Source organism: Rasamsonia emersonii (genome assembly GCF_000968595.1).
Source record: "Rasamsonia emersonii CBS 393.64 chromosome Unknown ctg1118621760331, whole genome shotgun sequence".
In the NCBI taxonomy this organism is placed as follows: Eukaryota; Fungi; Ascomycota; class Eurotiomycetes; order Eurotiales; family Trichocomaceae; genus Rasamsonia; species Rasamsonia emersonii.
This window is the reverse complement of record NW_013563072.1, coordinates 6,515-24,325: the sequence shown is the minus strand read 5'-3', so window position 1 is coordinate 24,325 and position 17,811 is coordinate 6,515. Positions and strand designations below refer to the sequence as shown.

Sequence of the window (17,811 nt, the reverse complement as noted above, 5' to 3'; positions counted from 1 at the left end):
GTTCCAGGCAAGGCAACATCTAAATTCGAAGACATCAGACAAACAGGACAGCCGTCACAGCATCAACAAAAATCAAGGGTATCATGAAAAAAAAGGCAGACAGAAGGCAGGCAGAAGGCTCTATCGATCGCGCGCATCCCTGCCATTGCTACTGAAATAACTCTCGTCGATCTTCAAGATCCATTCCACCTTCTGCGCCTCCGTCCGCGCTGCAAAGAGGAACGTGTTCTGTGGACAGTAAATCGCAAAGATATTTGGCCGTCCGCGCGTGTCCGCCCCCGCGCCAGATCCATCCAGAAGACGCGCAAAGTCCGGCTCATGGTCCACGCGTGCGTGCCGCAGGTTGATCGCGTTGATCTCGTCCCCGTCCGGAACAGAATACAGGTGGAGGTACGGCCGCCGAAGCTCGACGAACCGTCGAATCCAATGGCTGTTCGTGTCATCAGGCGTCAAGAGATAGCCTGACTTCAACACCGAAGGGTTCTTCGATATAGTCTGTACCGTCGCAAGATACCGCGGCTTCGGCGGGCTGTGATCCGAGGCCTCGCTGGCATCATCCGAAGCAGACTCCTTTGCCGGCTTCGCTGACGCCGCACCGTTCGCCGGTTGCTCTGTGTTGCTCTTCACCAGGATCGCCTCCGTAGGATCCTTTCTCGTCGACCACAGACCAAGATACTTCTGTAGGAGCTTGATTTGCCGTTCCGACAGCTCTTGGTTGCGCATCGGCGTCGATCGACCACTCCTGGCCGGCGACACCACCAAGCTATCCGCACTAAGAGCCCCCCTGGCCGCGTCCAGCTCCGCCGCACGTTGCCGCCGTTTACGAGTCGCAATAAAATCACGAACGAGGGACACTTTCCGCGGAGCCCAGTTACCCAGAAGTTCCTCACCCTTCACATAATCGTTTTGCGTGTTCATCCGCCAGAGATCCGCTGCCCGTTTGGCAGAGACCGGACGGATGGCCACCGAAAACATGCCCACCGTCGAGTGCACCACTCGCGTGGTGTTCCAGAACTGCTTGAACAACGATTGCGGGCGGACATATGACCGTCCGAGAATCTGCAAAGTCTGATCGACTTCGAAAGTGATCGGGTCCTGCACCCGCGAAGAGATGAGGTCCCAGCGCAGCGATACCTGTACGCGATATTTATCGGCTGTGGTGCGATCAAGCAACAGCGAACCGTGCAGACTCGAATCCCATTGGCCAATGATAGTCACATTGGACGTTCCGTCGGCGTTATCTTTGATCGCTGGTTCTTGGATCAATCTCAATGGGACGTCCGGCGTCTGAAAGTCCTGGTCCGGGATCTTGCCCCATGGGTCGAGCAGGCGGACTGATCCGATGCGGAGATTCGTAATGTCGTCCCACGGAAAACTCTCCGTGGAGCTGTGCGTAAGATGAATCACAACCCGCCGTTGCAGACCCTGATGCAGCTGATACGTACCAGCGTCCAAGCTGCTGCTCTGCACGACCTCGACGGGAAGATAATCACCCGACTCCGCGAGCTCAAGAATTTGGATTCTCGCAAACACATCATGTCGTTCCTCGGAATAGAATTCAGTTTCAGCAAGCCGGGGAGTCTTCCGTTTCTTGCTAGGAGCCTCCGAAGAGTCACGCATGTCGTCCCAGCTGAGGAGCTTATCCAGGTGCATGGTCGTGACACGAGCGTAAATACACACCTTTAATGTGGCAGTCCGAGGGCTGGACAGAGGCAGACTCATGCTGTGCACACTCTCAAATCGAACCGGGTTCTCGTCAAACCCCTTGATCATCTGGGTCGTCGTAGCGCCACCTTCTTCAGAGATACCCGGGACGAAAAGCTGCGCATGGACATCCGTACCTTCGCGTTCTGCGAAACCAGCCATGTCCCGCATCACCACGTTGAATTTCAATGTGGAAGAAGGCGCCTGCGCAGAAGATGGTTCCAGAGACAGCCGGATGATCCCAATCACACTCTGAGTGTAAGGCGAGATCACCTCGACCGAAAAGTCCTGAACACGGGTTTCGAATACGGCAGTGAGAGGAATATCTGCGTCACCTATGAGGGAATACTGCGCCGGACATGTCTCAGAAAACGGGTTCTCTAATTTGAAGTGCTGGATGTAGTCCGGGCGGTCGATATATTGATGCATCTGACGCATCGCTTGAACCCGACGCCGCAGTTTCTCAATCGACCAGAGGTGAATCACGCAATGCTTGTAATCAATCACACGGACCCCGACACATGGCTTCTTCGCCTCGTCCAATGCAGCGTCGTCTTCGCCCGAGATGCCATTGAGAACCAAATCATATGACGAAGCCATGTTGTGGCCATTGTCAATGATTGCAAACTGGAATACAACATTCTTGTCCATGATCTGACTCATGACCTGCGCCTCCTTCAACAGAGAAGCGTGCTGGAGAATGGACTCGGCCATGCGCACATAGTTTCGCTGCGACCAGTGGCTGAACACCGATTTCGCGATTTCGATTTCTCGTGGCTCGAGCCTGGCGAAGCCATTCTCATAGATTTTGGGGACAGGCTGCCCCATTTCCTTGATGTGGCTTTCAAACTCCTCTTTCTGTTTCCTGAGCTGTTCCTCAAACTCCGCCTTGGCCGTCTTGAGAGCCTCCTCCATGCGAGTTTTCTCCTGGCGCAATTCTTCCACGTCCTGAGACGAAGCTTCGGCGCTTTTCAGCTTCTCTTGATACTCCGCCTTCTGCTGGTCTAACTGCCGCTGCATATCGTCGCGCGTCGCTTGCAGTGTCGAATCACCATTGGCCGCTTCATCGTCACCTTGACGAGGGGTGCCTGGCATGGTGATCGCGGTATCGAGAGAGAAGTTGTCGATGGTGCCGTTTGACATATACTTGTCGCGGACGGGAAATGAGCTGAGCGAGTCAGAGTCCTCCTCATTCTCAACCAGGCCTCGTCGAACCGCTCTCGCCCTCTGCACATCGTCGAACAGCGCGTCCAACTCGTCATCCGTGAGATGCGATATTTTCACATCAGTCCCCAGGATCGCACTTGCCGCTTCTCTGCGAGCGTAGAACCAGTCCGAGTCCCGACCGCGCGAATAGGGCATGGGAGAATCAGCCCTGTTTGAATCTCCATCAGCCTCCGATCCAGCCTTGCTCATCGTCCGATCATGAGTCTTGTTAGGTGCAGGTGAGCCTAACTGGCTGGTAGTGACGGAATGACGTAGCAGAGACTGTTCCACCCGTTCTGCACGGGCTTCTTCGGGATGGTTGAAGCGGAAAATATGGAAATCTCCCAGAATGATGCGGTAGCCACTTCGGAGACGAGTCGGCTTGTCGATCCGCAATCCATTCACCATAACCGCGGCACCTTCGTTGGGCACGATTGTCACGACGTTGTCCACATTCTCGAACGTGCAGTGATGGTGGAGGATCTTGGAACCGTTCAGTCGGATCTCTGAAGCGTTCTCTGGATCCACGTTTCCCACCCTGGTCTTCCCAGGTTTGATATTGTAGACGAGACATTCCGCCAGGAGGGGATCGTCGCTGAGATTGACCAAGTGTGGCATCTTCTTCGGCGTGCTCAAACCCACGAAACCCTTCTCGATGCTGATACCCAGTTCTTCAAGAGCGGCCTCACGTTCCCTGTGTATTTCTTCTGTCTTGGCCAGTTTCTCTTCCCAGGTCTGATTGAGGTCTCTATAAAGTTTCTCACTCTGATTCAGTTGCTCGACAATCTCCGCCTTGCTGACCTTCTTCACGGTGCCGTCTGGTTGCTGAATGGTCACAATCTGCTTCTCAAGAGGGGTGTCAGGAGGGTAATTTTCCTCCGCTGGAACCCCAGATCCAGATCCACCTGCTTCCGCAGCCCCAAGTTTGCTTCTCAGTTGAGCCAGCTCCTCTTTAAGTTCTCTGATCATACGGGCATTCGGGTCTTCATTGACCACTGCGTGGTTCTTAATTCGCTTCGCAGAATCGGCATATCGCAGAGTACTGAGAGTCTCTTCGAAGTTGATGTCGGCGGGCGAAATGGCCGCAATCATCGCCGTCATGGAGTTACCTCCTAACGAGTCCTTAAGCAGCCACGTAAGGACTGAGTCACGATAGGGAACCAGGGCATTCTTATTCTTCTTGCCAGAAGACATATCTGCAAGCGCAGCGATGACACGACCCAAGGTAGACAGAGAACGGTTGATTTCGGCACCCTCCTTCAGCCGAGCGCCAGTAGCACCGGTAGACGTTGCTCTCTCCGAGCCTGCCAGATCGACCAGACTGATTCTCGACACTTTCTCCGTATCCATGGACGTTTCCGCATCGTGCCGTTTCTGTGTCAAGGTCAAGGTGAAGACGGCATGAGATCGACTGGATGTCTCATTCATGTTGGTGGCGGCGACAGTTCTGGCTTTGTTACCTTCGTCCATAAGATTTTGGATTTCCTGGAACGAGCGCACCACGAGCTTGGCAAGATCTTCGACATATGGACCAGTGGAAGGGTGCTCTCGCACTTTGAGGTTTCCCTTTGTGGTCGGGTTGAGCAGATCCCGCACGCGTTCATTGTAAATTTCAAGATATGAGACTTCGACCGTACAAGTTAAATTCTTATCTTGCTGCAATTCCTCAATGCGCCTGAACATCTCCTGGCAAATATTCGGGATCACACCGTGTTCCTTGCCGTAACCCATCATCGAATAAGACTTGCCAGAACCGGTCTGGCCATAAGCAAAAATACAGTTGTTATAACCCTGAAAGGCATTGTCCAGTAGTGGTATTCCCAGGTCTCTGAAAAGATCCTCTTGGCCGGCATAATTAGGGGCATTTCTGTCAAACGACCAGTACGATCTGTCAAATGCGAACGTTTTCGGTCCCTCCAGAGCACTCTTCATGCCACTCTTACGGAGTTTTTCCTCGGCGCCGGGTGGTGGGGTGATGATGGTCTGGTTTCCTTGCATCTGAACGATACATTTTGCGCCTCGGTCGATTTCTGGGGGTGGCAGCGAAAGTTAGCAGGCGGCAGAATATAGGGACGTCGAATGAATTTGGAGTTTGTGTCGACAGGACCAACCTCTGCTGTTGAAGGGCCGCACCCTCACCACCACCTTGATATTTCCTCCGCCGCCTGGAGCCATGGTGACCCGTCTTCCATACACTCAGGACTCTTCAGACAAATCGTTCGCGAGGCTCCGCGTCCCTCCCGGAGGCCGGGTGTCGCGCAAGTATGCCAATACGGCAAGACGAGTCGCGAACGCCGCGACAAGCGTCGCCAGCAGGTGCGCGGCGATGGAATTGTGTCCCCGTGCACCCTCTTCTAGGCGGGATGAGCTGTCGCCTCTGATGCTCCTCTGTGATTCAATGGGCAGGGCTCGGGGTCGAGGGTCAACAAAAGCGTCATATATCGGATGCACGATGTGGGGCGCGTCTGTATCCAAATCTGGGAGGCCCTGAGATCAGCATGAAAATACCGTTCCTAAATCCCAGTCCATGGAACTGCCGTTGCGATAAGACGTGTAAACGCGTAAGGGTGCAATGATGGGTCTGTTGATGGATCGAGTCGCTGGAACGGCACGGGGAGCCACACAGGCCACATGGAAGGGTCGGGCGGGATTCAGCGGCATATCATTAGCTAAGCTATTCCGATGTCTTCGAACAACCAGCCCCACGGGATATGCATTGCATTTATAAAATTCTTTGGGGAGTTCTTTATACCTTACATATGGAGCTGGTTATTGTGGTCATTGTTGAGATGATCAGTGCTACAACTCTGGGTCAGATGTCACTACAGAAGAGGCAGCATATACGGCAGCATAAACCAAGGCACATACAAAGACCCAGCAGTTATTTTAAGGTGTAATTCTGCAGATCAAAGATTTCTGCACACATGATTAAAGCCAAGTTTGCGGATTCGTGATGGGATAGGACTTTTACCCTTGTGTTTCCTTACTGTTCGATTTGAACTAAGCTCGTGCAGATACAATACAAACAACAAATGCAAAGGATCCAGTCACAAAATATGCAACTATTGGAATTATTTAATTCAACCTTTGTAATTCCAGTGTCGATTTTGCTTGAAGACATTTGAGCCAAGATCATCGATGAATCATTAGCCACTCCCAACTACCTACCTCCGGTGTAAATATATATAACTAACTACCCATAGCATGGTCAAACACAACGAAAACTACCAACTCAACAACGCCGATGCATTTGCCCAACAGATTCAAAACTGCATAATAAAATCATCTTCTATCCCACTCCCCAAAATTAAAAACCGAAACCGCGCACCATAACCATGGAAGATATTATTAGCCTTTGTATGTAGATATCACGTGAGCAACTCGATTCTTCTAAATTCCACCACTACCAAAAAAAAAACCGAAACACTCCAGACTCTGTCTGGGCTTATATATCTCAGGAGAGCGCTCTTTGCATATCATTTGCTGGGTATATACAGTAATGTATGTATACAAATAAGAAAGATAAGGTCAAAGGTTCAAACCTCTTCACGTCGAGACTTTCTTTGTCAAGGCCTCGCATTTCCCCCTTTTCTTTTTTTTTCTTCCTGTCTTTTTTTTTTACCTGCAATGCTAACTGAACTAACATCTACTAGCCTGGCTGCCCTTTTTTTTTCAAGAAGCATTAATCTTACAAGGTATAGATAGGCATGGTGTTGCACTTGCAGGGCTTGTCTTGATTAGGTGATTTAAGTACCTAGACCACCAGCACGGCAAAAAAAAAATAAATAATACATACAAAGAAACAGACATTTCAACAACAACAATAAAGAACATCCATAAGTTATAAGAACCGGCCAAGTGGCCATAAACACTACTCAATAAGACACAAATACAACAGACCTACCCAAGTTGATGATGCTGACGATAATACCTACAGTATTCTCGAAGAAAAAAAAAGGGCAGCCCTCGCCCCTCCCGCATCCAATCACCAGTAACCCCACTCACCCACCGTCTCCATTGCCACTTAGGTAGATTAGGTAGATACCTAGATCTCTGACGTGGTCGACAGCGGTTACATATCTCATCTCATTCCCACACACAATGGAGATGAAACAAAAAAACCAGCCTGTCATATTTGGACATGTAGCTGTTTCTTCATCCTTTTTTTTTTACACCACTGACTAGTGTTAGGTCATTACCTGGACAGGCTGGGTAATTACTATTTAGTAGATTGTTGAACTTGATCGGGTTACATACATACATGGTCTTGTTGTATATGTATAGTATACTCCGTACTATACAAGTATAGCGAGCCTAACGCATAGTTTACCGCTATGCATCTTTGGATATGCAGCTACTTCCTTGCCCCACAGCATGTATAATTAATGAGTTGTCATTGCGAGTGGGTTAGCTATATATATAAACCATTCTTGACCCCCCACGCGCGCTGTCTCTTCTACACGAAATATTACGACTTTTCCCAAGCACCGCGTGAATTTTGTTCTCCGCTATGGTTTCCTGACCCAACCTGCATGATGATGAACTCTCCTACTATATCGTAAATACTTTGATGTAAGTTCTCGAATAGAACTAGGTTAGACCAGACAGGTTCGGTGTGATTGCTAGTCTCTGACGGGACTGTTGCTTCTCGAGTTGGCGTATGTTGATTTTTTAAGAAGGCAAGCTGTGAAAAAAAAATCCATATTCAGGCTTGACTGAGTAAAATCGCACCTGGAGGCCAGCTCCTCGAAACACCTGGCGTAAGTATCAGGCGGAGAAGAACCGACTGAACCCTCGTCTACTCTGAAAAGAGATTCCAGTAATTCTAGAATCCTCTCAATAACCTGTACCTGAACAGCCGGAAATCACTTCCTGGCCAGCGAAAGAAATCATAATCCCCTTCTCTCGCGTGTCCTGCCGTCTCAGCTCCCCTGACAGGCTATTCATCAACAGTGCTGGTCACTGCAGCAAGTGAAAACAGAGTATCGGAGTAATAATAGCCTTGCGGGTCCCAAAACGTCACCTTGCGGAAGTTACCCAGGTGAAAGAGCAGATGGACGGCCCTAAAGATGCAGCCTGATAGCCTAGACTGTAAGCCTCATCAGGTCAGACATGGCGAGGCCGTTCTTTGCAGGCGATTACTCCTCTGTTAGCTGCCTAGAAGATAGGCGACCTGCAGGCTTACTGGATCATGATGTTCCCGGCTCGACAGCTGGACAGTCTGTCCTATCACCGTCGAAAAGAAGGATCTTGGGTTCCGATTGGGTACGGAAGATGGTCCCAACGAGTCTCCCAACATGCTTCGCGCATCTGGTGGAGGCCTCTATGCTAGCAAGTTTCATGTCCGGTCGTGTCCTCATTTCTGGGAATTGCAATAGTCTGGTATCGCAAATAGCTAGGTGAACGAGCTGAGAGCCTGGACCCGTGTCTATTGTGGTATATCAGCCGCGTTAACCCGACTCCAGAGCTGATTGGGCAGCCAGAGATAGGCGTCACGGGTGCAAAACGACCAATTTGGACAGCTGTCAGACGGGGAAGTATGTCAAGTCTCATTTTTGAGAGCTTTGATGGAACGTGCCGTTTCACCTGGCGCCTATGAGGAGTCAATACTGGAGAAATACGACTTCTCCCCCCATCTGTCTGATCCCCGCTGCTGATGGAGGCCTTTGCCCCATGACGACGCTCGAGCATCCTGGCGCGGATGCATCAGAATAATCCCGGGTATGGCGCCTAAACTGGTTCATGCTACTAAGGTCTGTAGCCCCCCCGAAGCGCCGTGAGGTCTATTCCCCAGTATATATTCTCCGGTGGCGTGCAGCTGCCTGTCGCTTCGTGGGTTTGCTCACCTCAGTGGTTGGATAGATGCTTGATCAGTGGGGGCCTATTATCAATGTGACTGAAATCCATGCCTTTATCCATGACTTGTTCGAACTGGTCTTGTCGGTAGAGGCCGCTGTGATAAAACACGAACCGTTTGGAGCCACTTCGGGTGTGACTCGTGATATGAACCTGGTGCAATGTGAGTAGACATGGGGAATATAGCCAACTGATGGCTTCACTGGGTCTATGATCTGGTTCCTGTATCTCCTGATTGCTAGCTCTTCAAAGTTGTGTCCGTGGGGACGCGCCCAGCCTGTGCTGAAAGCGGGTATTTCGCGGAGCTTCATTGAACGGAGGATCCGGACTAAGAGTGAACCAAGAATGCTCCAGGGCTGCCAATTTGTCTTGCTCGAAAAGGAAACGACTTGAAGATGATCAGGACAAACCACGTTGCTTGTTGATGCTGGCAGACCATCCCATTCATTCCGGGACATGACTCCGAAGTTAGATAAGGCAAACGGGATTCAACTCGTGAATGACAAAACATTATGTCTGCAAATGCAAATTCAAATGTTTCTCCACTATAAAAACGGCGTACTCGATCCGGAATGTTAATATGGGAAGGGAACCATGTGGATATAGATAATTTCTCCCCATTGCCTCAGAGGAGTGTCTGACGATCCGGGAACACGTATAGCATGACCAATCTTAGGAACTCGAGCAAGAAACAGAAAAAATTGGAGAGATACACCTGATTGACACTAGCAATGATGAAAGAAACAAGTTCGAAGAGGATAACGCGACTATACTCTGTCCTAGGTGTATCTTGGGAAGTAACTCCTGACATGTGCCTACTGTACGGAGTAACTTAAAAGAGTGACCAGAGCCAGAGTGGCTTGTGAGACTCCGCTGTGTGGCTGGTCATGCTGCAGTGCACGTGGGTAAACTCACAACCGGTTTTGCTCTTGACGCAGTCCGATATCAGGTGATCCATGCCTTGATTCTTTTCGAAACTAGGGAATCACAGACCTGTGTCAATCTCCTATCGTTCTTGGAGCGGAGTAGCCGTCTAAGTCTGTACTGATGGCATACAGTATTCTGTACGCGACTTCCCTCGTCACAAAACACTGCCTAGGTATTTCGCACTTCTACACTATTTGTAGTTGACTATAGAATTTGAGGCTTCGTGAGCAAGAAGGAGCGGTGTCGAGTCCCCTCATCCCGCAGCATGCTGTACAACCCAAGTGTGACACCTGACGTCAGCTGGCGGGCTTTGAGGTCATCGCGGGTATGGTGGTGGGACCGTGGAACGAGCTTTCCAGCTTTTTCCGATAACTCTGCCGCTGTCGTTGTCTAGCCCAATAGTTATTGGGATTGCAGGATCGAGGAGCAATTTAAATGGCGCTCAGATGCCTGGTTATTGCACGAATTTTCTCGAAAACAAACAGAAAAGGGGAAAAAGAGTTAAGTGGTCAGTGCAAGCAACGTGCAGTGGCGCATGTATGCACGGTACATGTACTTCGCGGTCCTACGGGTTCGTACACCGACCGAAGTCACCGAACAGTAGAGAGATCTAGCATCCAGCGGTCAAGATGAGATAAAAATGGAAGTCCGAAATCGAGGCGGTAAGGTGGAGCAATCTGCAACTTGGGAGCCTGTCGGTGATACAGTTAAGGAAGCAAGCAAATAGCAACAATTCCTTATATCGTGGGGATCTCATCAGCTGCATAAACGAGCAGTGATAAAATTAGGTACTGTATATACGATATGATATCCATTCACACCAGTAATGACGGGTGTTCTTTGATGACAGTCTGAGCTGGACTCGACAGTGTAGTTATTATTCCTATTGTCGCATTTTCCCTTCTCCTTTCGTCCGGGTCTGAGCGGGATGATTTGCCATGGAGAGAATGTCTGCTCGGAGCGTCCGAAGAATGCAACAGTCGGATCAAGCGATCGCCCGATCGATAGAGAGGGCCGGGTCAATTTTTATTACCTCCCGAAGGAGGGAGGAGCAACTACAGAGTAGGGGCCATGAAGGAAACCACGCTTGATTATAGTCGCTTATTTCTTGACTGCCATTAATAACAACTATTACCTGAGGTACTCCTTACAGCAGATACAACCAACTCATCTGGCAGCTGTTCCAAGCTCATCAGGCCTTTGACTAAGTACCATCCGTCTGACGTAGTAGCAGTGGGCAACTCGCAGCTGAGAACGTAGCATGGAGCAGATCTCCCGAAGCAGAAATTCAACCGAGGATCGATCACGAGATCTGCACGGACCTGTTCGAACGAACTCGGCCCCAGCGGCGCGTTAGATTACCGCCTTGTATTGTGACGGTAATAGACAGAGATCACGAGCGAGCCACCTGAATCTGATCTCACGCGTCAACTCGTTCAGCAGCATCACCAGGCTGAAAACAGGGGCTGTTTGGGCAGTCTGTGATTTGTGGAGAGACGCTGTCGAGGATCAGGTAAGCCGATTATGACAGGGAAACAACCAGGTTCCCCGGTCGTAGGGCCTTGGGGCAGACGCCCGCTCACAGGTCGATTGCTCAGTAATTTCGAGACTTGGCGGGCCTTGATGAACTACACAGTACAGAGTATTCTGGGCAGTAGTAAGATCACCACCGCCCACATTTCTCTCATTGCAGACTTTGCACTATGCGCAGGCCCCCCGGTTGGGAACAGGATGCAGGGCGATACGCCGTGAAGTTGCACAGTGTTGACGAGGGTGTGCCGGGCTGATCGGGTTGGAAAGGAAGAAGCGACCCCTCGGCCCGTAAGAGCTACAGCCTACACCCATGTCATCGACACCTTCCTTTTTTGCCTGTTTTTCTTTCTTTTTTTTTTCCCCTTTTCTATTTTTCTTTCTTTTTTTTTTCGCTAATTTCCCCCCTCTTTCTTTCCTGCGCGTTTATGCCGGCATCTCCCGTACACTTCCGGATCGGCCTGTCTCTGTAGCGTATTCACTGGTACTGTAGCTCCATGCGCCAAATTATTCAGCGTGCTTGATGATCGAGGAGGCTGAGGTAGCGCTGGATTAGCGGGCGTGCACTGTGCGGGCAGCTGCTAAGATCGTCATCGACAATCGCGATGCTACACATGGGCATCAGTGCACCGGACAGATCGAATATCCACCGCGTTAGGGTGGTCAGTCAGGGCTGGGGCATGCTCGCAAGAGGCTAAGCGCTGGCAGGCTAACAGGCTCGCCGGCCAGTCAGCCCCCCCTCCGGCGCGCCCAATACAAATGCCCCATCGCCCGCCCTTTCCCTCGCAGCGGCTTCCTTCCCTCTGCTCTCTCTCGTTGGTCGTCGTGCGACTCGAGCACTCCAATCCGACAAATCCCTTGCTCTGCCTTCCACTCAAGATCCGACTTGGCCGCCTCGTCGCCCCCCCGGCGAAGCACCCAATCCCCCAGCGTCCAGTCCATTTTTCTGCTGCTCCTCCAGCATCATCCTATCATCATTTTCTGTCTTCTCAATCTATCGCTCGTCCTATCCACCACACCCCTCCAATCCAATCATCGCTCCCCGCGCCATCAGCGGTACGGTGATTGATAGACGGCAGTCGCAAACAAAATACTTCGCCTTTTCTCAGACGCCGTGACGCCCGTGTCTGGCAAATCATCGTCGCAGGTACGTGTGAATTTCCTTTTGATCCTGCCAATCCACGCATCCAAAACCCCTTGAATTTCCTCTTTTTTACTCCCCCAACCACCACGACTGGAGGATCATAATAATAAAAAAATTATTATTATTGTTTTCCTCTGGTCGTGGTCCCTCTCCTTGCGCGCACCGGCCACAGGAGGCGCGACTTAGGCATTGCATCGCATCGCATCTCTCCCCATTGCTCTTGTGCGGCTCTCGCGCCTCTATCCTTTGTGGTCCTCGACCAGAGGGACAGGCAAACCCCCACAAATTGTTTCCTGGCCGGTGCTCCGGCCCAATCGCGGTCTGCACTCTTGGCCTGTTTCGGGACCCGTACTGCGTGACGAGGCCGCGGTTCTTCACGGATCGTCCGGGTCCTGACATCAGCGCCTAAGTGGAAAAACAGTACGGCCTGCAGTGCGCGGACCCGGTTGGCCGTGGCCTGTCGCCCTCTCTCCTGTCCCTCTCTCATCGAGCTGCTAGCGGCGATTAGGCAGCTAGCACTGGCCAAATCATCGGCCCTGTCCTGTTTTGTGCTTTGCACTGTTTGTTCTCGTGTTCGCGCTGCTGCTCCTGTGGCCCGGCGGGAGTGATTACTAAGCCGCTGCGAGGCCCGCGCCCCAAACCAGACTGGGTGTTGTTTTGCTGGTTTGCAGTGACGCGACTCGAGTTCCCCTCTCACGCCGCTTGCCACACCAACTCCCCCCCCAACCCTCGCTGGGACGCCATCGCATCCACTGATTGGGAATAACCCATACTAACGTCGCGTGCGCGCAGCATCAGAGAAGGTGCTCCCTTTGTTTGAAGAACCCTCTGTCCCGTGACTGCGCGGCGCATCTCTACGTCCTCGTCCACCGCCAAGCTTGCATCGGAGCCAAGCGCCCTGTTTTGCGACCCGCGCGACACCGGCGCGTCCGCCACTTGGTCATCATCACATCTATATCGGCCTCCTTTTCGGCTTTGCTCTGTCTTGCGCTGTTGTCGCGTCTTAATCCCCCCGACTTTTCATTGCATTAGAGCAATCGACCTGGGATCTTTCTGCGCGCGCGCCGCGTTTTAAAAGGACAACACCTTTGTCGCCTAACGAGCGCTGACCGGATCGACAAGGTATGTCTTTGGGCTGCATGAAGCTCCCGCATTTGCCAACGCATACATCCCCAAATTTGGCCCGACACAATGCTTCCCCCCCCCACCATTGTCTCTCGTCTCCTTCCCCACCAGTCGTCGGCTCCCAGAGGCGCATCGAGGTCCATTGTTGGCGGAGGTATACTGACTGCTGAACAGTACTCGTGTCGCGAAGCCTACTAAAGCGTATCTGACATCAACTGTCCATTCTCCGCGCGGCCCCTCCTCCAGCCTCTTTGGTACCTAAGGCATCCGATCGAGAGACTTGGTCAGGCTACAAGCCTGAGCCGCTGACACCGCCTCATTTCTCACCTCTGTCCTTTGGAAGGACAGGATTGAGGCCATATTAACCAGGGTCGACGAGGGGGAAAGAGGCGAAGGGACAGATAGTAGCCCTCTAGCGCTGGTCGGAATAGATTCCGTAATTGCTTCTGATTCTGAATTTCGCCTTGCGCTGGCGATAGACAGGTCCCTGCGCCACGATCAGGTCCTCGATATTGTTTTTTTACACTCTGACAACGCATCACCTTACGGTGTCTCCGGTCGTCCAACCCTGGCCCGCTGCATCAGAGCCCGACCACGTCTACACCCCGGCGCATTGCGAAAGGATTGCACAAAAGACCCCCAGGGTCGCCGTGAAAGAGATTTGTTTCCGGCGAGTTCAACAAACCGAGTCTTTGATTGCTAGACTTTGATTTATTTCCGAGTAACATTGTATTGGTGAAGAAGAAAGCAAAAAGGTACGTGCTCCGTCATTCCACTCAGCTACTCGTCGTCTTTCGCGCTCGTTCGTCCCACACCGAGGTCCAGTGACCGTTCGGCGCTGCAGTAAGTGCTGACGCGAACTTCGGGGCTGCAGGCATTCGCATCTAGGGTGTCGAATCAAGTCGCTTAGATACCTACCGCTTTGAATCCCGTTTCCTTCTCGCGCAACCTTTCACCCAGTGTCCTTGCGAAGAAGAGCGGCGTCCTCAAGGATAAACGGTCGACTTGAAATTCTCGACTTATCCTTCGTCGCGGCTTGACGCGCGATCTTTCCTCCTTACCCAGTGATTGGGCTGTTTGGCTCGGTTTGCACCATCGACGTTCTACCATACCGTGGGTGCAAACCGCGCTGTGACGGAAGGCGTCCAAGCGCCGTCACCATAACTACACTCGCTGCAAGATGGAATATCCTCCTCAATATCAACAGCCTCACGGGCAACATCACACTCAGTCCCATATGACCGGTCCGTATCAGAATGCCCAGGCGAACGCAGGGCAGGCCGTGGGCTCCATGACCTCTCCGACAAATCCCCAGACGCACATGCAGCAACCGCATCCCAACCACCAGGCATCTCCCATTTTACCGCCACAGGGTCATTATCAACAGGCTCAGAATGCTCCTGGCACGGTCCATCAATCGATGAACTTTCCGCAGCCGTACGGAGTCACCGCCACGATGCCCCAGGCGTATGCCATCTCTCCGACCCAGGCAGCTGCCATGGCCACTGCGGCGGCCTCAGGGCAATTCTACCCCATGCACCAGGATTCTATGGCTGGACAAATGGCTCAAGGGCCTCGCGGCTCTCCGCGAATGACTGGCGTGCAAGTGAAAAACGAGCGGAACCCCCGATCTCCTACCCAGGTTTCCGGCCAGATGCCCTCAATTCCGTCGCAGGTGCAGATGTCGCAGAACGCCCAGATGCAGCAACCTCGTCGCATGAGCCAACATGTGGGTAGCCCACATGTTCCTAACGCGCAGCCAGTCATGAACCACGTTGGTCGCCCGGGAGTACCGCAGTCCATGCCACCACCACCGCAACCCCAGGTCCAGCAAACGCAAACTTCGCCAGAAGGGGTGGCAGGACCTGCGGAGGAGTCACCGCTCTATGTCAACGCCAAACAGTTCCACCGGATCCTGAAACGACGGGTTGCTCGACAGAAGTTGGAGGAACAGTTGAGGCTGACGTCCAAGGGTCGGAAACCGTACCTGCATGAATCCCGCCATAACCATGCCATGAGGCGGCCTCGGGGCCCGGGCGGTCGGTTCTTAACCGCGGAAGAGGTGGCGCAGATGGAGAAACAAAAGGCCCAGCAGGCCGCACAAGAAAATGCTAGCGAAAATGCGGCCAAACCAGCCGGTGAGAACAACTCGTCGGCACAGAAACGAAAATCTGAGGCTGACGATGGCAACGACAACCCTGCAAAGAAGACTAAGACGAGCGCGAGCGCTGAAGAGAGCGAAGGCGTCGAATCCCACGAGCCTTCGGATGAAGACGGTTGAAGTATCCAGCGTAGCGCCTCTCGCGTCGTCGACCTACCGCCGCCCCCGTTTGCGTTTCTTGACGCCTTTCCATTTATGATGTGCCTCCCCTCCTTCATGGCAGCACTTCCGGACGTCCAGTTATTATTTTCTCATTTCCCCCCCCCCCCCCCCCCCCTTTCCCCAGCAAGCGATGTGGGCACTATTCTTTTCATCTTGGTTGTGTTTTCCCTCCCCCCTGTCCATTATGTTTTCCCGGGTTGTTCCATCAAATTGCACCTGTTTCCATCAATGACATGTTTGTGTTTATAGTGTTCTTCTGGGTGGAATGGTGTTTTATTGTTGCAACTGTTGTTTTTTCCCCTTCCCCATGTTCCTTGTGGTGATTTGTGGTGTTGGATTCCTGCATTGTACCTCATGAGATGATTTACCTGCTAGTTCAGCTTTCCTCTAGTGGATACCACTTTCTAGTCATTGCTAGTAACCCGAGTGTTATGCGCAATGGCTGAACGGGCTGTTGAACGAGCGATGGCCATGATTGTGAATAAGTCACGTGGTTCCACTACTTGATGTCCCGACGAAATCAAGTTCTCGCTTTTCTCCGGGCTGAGAGCAGTGGTTCCTAGTGACTCGGTCGCCTAGACGCTTGCAAATGTTCTCTGACGGCCTTTGGCACCGCTATGCAGTGTCTTTCATCTCATGAGGTGTCATATGATGAGATTGCTTTCACGCTATGTTCGGGTTTGGGTTGGGCCATTAGAGAGGGTATCCATCACTGGTAAAAACAGAATGAATGAGAAACGACAGGAAGAATGGGCATGGCAGAGTTGCAGTCTCTGAGAGGACACAGAGGACTCTAGGATGATCTACTCATGCAGGACTCTGCCGGCGAAAGCAGGTGTGGTTGTTTTATGTGTCTGTTTAGTTATGTGTGTTTTTTTTTATTCTGCAGCATCAGTGGTCGGTTTGGCTTTGGGTTCTGGGTTGGGAATACCCGCAATTTATGCTTCTTTCGCTTCTAACGCTCGCTTTTCAACTCGACTCCATCCTTTTCTCTTGATTTGACGAATTTTTAACCTCTATGTTGTTTTGTTTACTGTTGTTTTCTCTTATTTTTTTTTCAACCCAATTTGTGGCCTTTCCGTTTGTAATGCCTCACCCCTCCTCTCTTCTCGGATTTCTCTAGCACCTGGACGTGGGTGGCTTGACTCGAGCGACCGAAATTGTATCTTTGCCTGTCGGTCACCGCATCCCAGGGGCTTTGGGCTGGAGGTCTCTTATATATTCAAAAGATACACTTTTTTTTTCTCTGATCCTGGCATTTGTTGTACCTCATGCTTTCTGCCATATTTCCGAATAAGCTTTCCGTGTGGCTTGTATGTGAATACAGCAGGGAATCTCTCCTTGATAGCATGTACAAATATTACGAAACCCTTTGCGGACATAAATCTCGATGGGATGGCTTCGTCTGTAGATTTGCTGCTTGTCCGGACATCGCGAGCTTGATTATGGACGTGGCGCTTCTTGATGTAGTCGTCTTGTAGCTACCCTCATGGAAGGAGCTTAAGGATGACTGAAATGGAATAAATCCATATGAATCGGCCGTAACGTATTCTCTTGATTTTTCTAGTTGGCGGAACACTGATGCTGCTCTGAGGTATCTCAGCTCCGACAGTCCGGGACGTGCCGCCAGTCACGCGCGATGCCTATCCGGCACTAGTGGCGCCGGCCAGAGCCCAGTCATCAGCTTCCAGCCGCCCTCCGCTCTCTTGCCTTCTACAACTCCCCTCCACCAGCTAATCCAGACCCAGACCTTCCCCGGGTTGGCTTCACACGTTCATCTGCACGCAGATTGACGTGCTCGGGAATTAACCACATCATCGTCTCCTTGTCTGGGCTTCTTGTAGGTTGCCTACCCTTTCACCTTCTTTTGTCTCGTGTCCGTGTGCTGCCCTTGTCTCTTACGAGAATCCCCCTTTCCCCCGGCATTATCTTTCTTCTTGCATCTGGAGCGAGCCCCTTCAGCCTCTTATCATTTCTTCAGATTATCTGTCATCAG

General features: G+C 51.7%; 2 protein-coding genes across 2 annotated transcripts; one reads left to right on the top strand and one right to left on the bottom strand.

Annotated features, from left to right (window-relative positions):
- Positions 1-120: 120 nt before the first annotated feature.
- On the bottom strand, positions 121-5,085 carry T310_5836 (Kinesin family protein; the record flags this gene model as incomplete). The annotated part of the gene is made up of 2 exons (XM_013471294.1): positions 121-4,940; positions 5,022-5,085. The coding sequence occupies 2 exons, from the start codon at positions 5,083-5,085 to the stop codon at positions 121-123; spliced, it is 4,884 nt and encodes a 1,627-aa protein (XP_013326748.1).
- Positions 5,086-14,672: 9,587 nt separating this feature from the next.
- T310_5835 (CCAAT-binding transcription factor subunit HAPB) lies at positions 14,673-15,773 on the top strand (the record flags this gene model as incomplete). The annotated part of the gene is made up of 1 exon (XM_013471293.1): positions 14,673-15,773. The coding sequence occupies one exon, from the start codon at positions 14,673-14,675 to the stop codon at positions 15,771-15,773; it is 1,101 nt and encodes a 366-aa protein (XP_013326747.1).
- Positions 15,774-17,811: the final 2,038 nt, after the last annotated feature.